Below are 2,098 nucleotides of genomic sequence, written 5' to 3'. Positions count from 1 at the left end.
ATAATATTTAAACTTTTTTTTTTAAATATATATTTAGAATAAATATTGAAATTGATCTTTAAGAAATTTAGGTCAAACCCTTGATTCTTAACAAATTTTTATTTTGTAAAAATTTTTAAGAATTGCTCTTGTGGGATATATTGGTTCTTTTATTTTTTTAATGAGATTAAGTGTCTGTTTAAATTGGCGTTTGTCAAACTCAAATTTAAATGAAAGTGATTTTTTATAGAATTGATTTTGAATAGAAGTGCGTATTAGTCAACATAATTTATATTTGATAATTCTATACTAAAATTAATTTTAATAAAATGAATATTGTTTGGATAATATTAATTAAAATCTCTTTTAAATAAATAATTACTAAAAAATACATGACATTAAATTAAATAATTATCTTTTTGTAGTGCGATTTGGATCAATTTTAAAAGAAAAATCAATCCAATTTAAAGCATATAATTTGTTACGGTTTTGATTAGATATGTTTGATTTTAGTTTTTAAATTCGATCCAATACGATTCAAATTTTTGCGCTTTTTTTTATCGTTCGAATCCTATAGCGTTGTTTATTTCAACAATATATTATTTTAGTAGATGTTTACAAAAAAAAAAACAAATAAGTTCAAATCCCTCCACCAAGATCAAAAGGCTCGGCTGTGCAAAAAATTTCAAAATTACGTTCCCCCGCCATTTAATCCCTCCTAACCTACAGTGCCATTTATTAACGGTCCTCTCTTTCTCTCTCTTAAATTTTTTATATACCTTCCTCAGTCTCTGAGTACGCTATTCAAATTTGCTCTCTTTCTTTCTCTATCGTTGTTGAGTTCCCTCCAATTTTCTGAGATGGCATCATCTGCTTCCAGTTCAAGGCACCCTGTTCCCCAATCTCGCAAGCAAAAGGCCCTCGGTCTCCTATGCACTAAGTAATTAACCTCCCTCTCGTTCACTTTTAATTTAGTTAATTAATTAATTATTATTAACACCAAATCAATATCTTCATTCACTTAATTAACTCTAATCCTGCAGTTTCCTGAGCTTGTATAATAGACATGACGTCCAATTCATCGGCCTCGACGATGCCGCCGCCCGATTAGGTGCGCCGCCGCCACTCACAATGTTAATATTACTCTCTGTTTTTAAACAGATCCAACAACATTGAAGCCGACAAAAAAGGTTAAACAACAATTTGATCATTGTTTCAGGTGTTGAGAGAAGACGGATCTATGATATCGTCAATATTCTCGAGAGCATCGGGGTCAGTTTTCGAATTTTCTTTTTTTCTGAATAAGTTTTGTTAGTTGTTTCGTATTTAGTGTTTGAATTTGATTTGTTTTGTATGATGAAGTAGGTGCTTGCAAGAAAGGCCAAAAATCAATATACATGGAAAGGCTTTGGAGCAATTCCTGGAGCTTTTCATGAACTCAAGGTAACCGATCTTAATTTCATATTCTCAGATCTTAATCTTTTTATTCGATTCTAAATTATATTATTAGTATTAAACAATTATTATACATTTTCCATTGAATAGGAAGAGGGATTACGGGAGAATACATATGCTTTTGAAGGCGGAAATGACAACCTAAAAGTGAGTGGAGTTTACGATCTCGGGATTCGCCTCCTTTTTTCGGTTTTAATTTGAATTTTTATTTATTTATTATTTTTGAAAAAGCGCGACTAGGTTAACTAAGAGCGGGAAATTGAAATTAACCTAACTAACCGTACGTTGTAGGGGTCTGATGACGAGGATGATGAAGAAGCATTTTCTAATACTGGGACCGGGAGTCAAAATGACAAGTCCAATTCCAATTCAAATTCAAATTCTACAACACTTTCCAAATCTCTCAAAAACGGTAATTTTTCTTTCTTTCCTTTTTCATGTTTTTTTCAAAGAAAATTAAGCAAATTCATTAGCCGATGTTTATCTTCAATGGTCAGTGATTAAGAATAAAAATGTTGATATGGACTCTTCATAAAATTAAAACTACATAGGTTTATCAAATTGTTTGAATCTTGGAAACGTTCCCATTTGATTGATTTCAGGTTATAATTCATGCTCGTAAGTCTTGCTAGTTAAACAGCTCAAAAGAATGCAATAACTTTCT

General features: G+C 30.8%; 1 protein-coding gene across 1 annotated transcript in view; it reads left to right on the top strand.

Annotated features, from left to right (window-relative positions):
• Positions 750–2,098, top strand: part of LOC107610429 (E2F transcription factor-like E2FE) — a 3,346-nt gene continuing 1,997 nt past the window's right edge. The window contains exons 1-6 of the mRNA XM_021110879.1: positions 750–919; positions 1,023–1,090; positions 1,199–1,251; positions 1,345–1,422; positions 1,525–1,581; positions 1,726–1,926. Coding sequence (XP_020966538.1) covers positions 840–919; positions 1,023–1,090; positions 1,199–1,251; positions 1,345–1,422; positions 1,525–1,581; positions 1,726–1,926 — 537 coding nt within the window. The 5' untranslated portion in view covers positions 750–839. The remainder of the gene's footprint in view (positions 920–1,022; positions 1,091–1,198; positions 1,252–1,344; positions 1,423–1,524; positions 1,582–1,725; positions 1,927–2,098) is intronic.

The sequence above is a fragment of the Arachis ipaensis genome, chromosome B01 (assembly GCF_000816755.2).
Source record: "Arachis ipaensis cultivar K30076 chromosome B01, Araip1.1, whole genome shotgun sequence".
In the NCBI taxonomy this organism is placed as follows: domain Eukaryota; kingdom Viridiplantae; phylum Streptophyta; class Magnoliopsida; order Fabales; family Fabaceae; genus Arachis; species Arachis ipaensis.
This window is presented reverse-complemented; position numbering and strand designations above follow the sequence as displayed.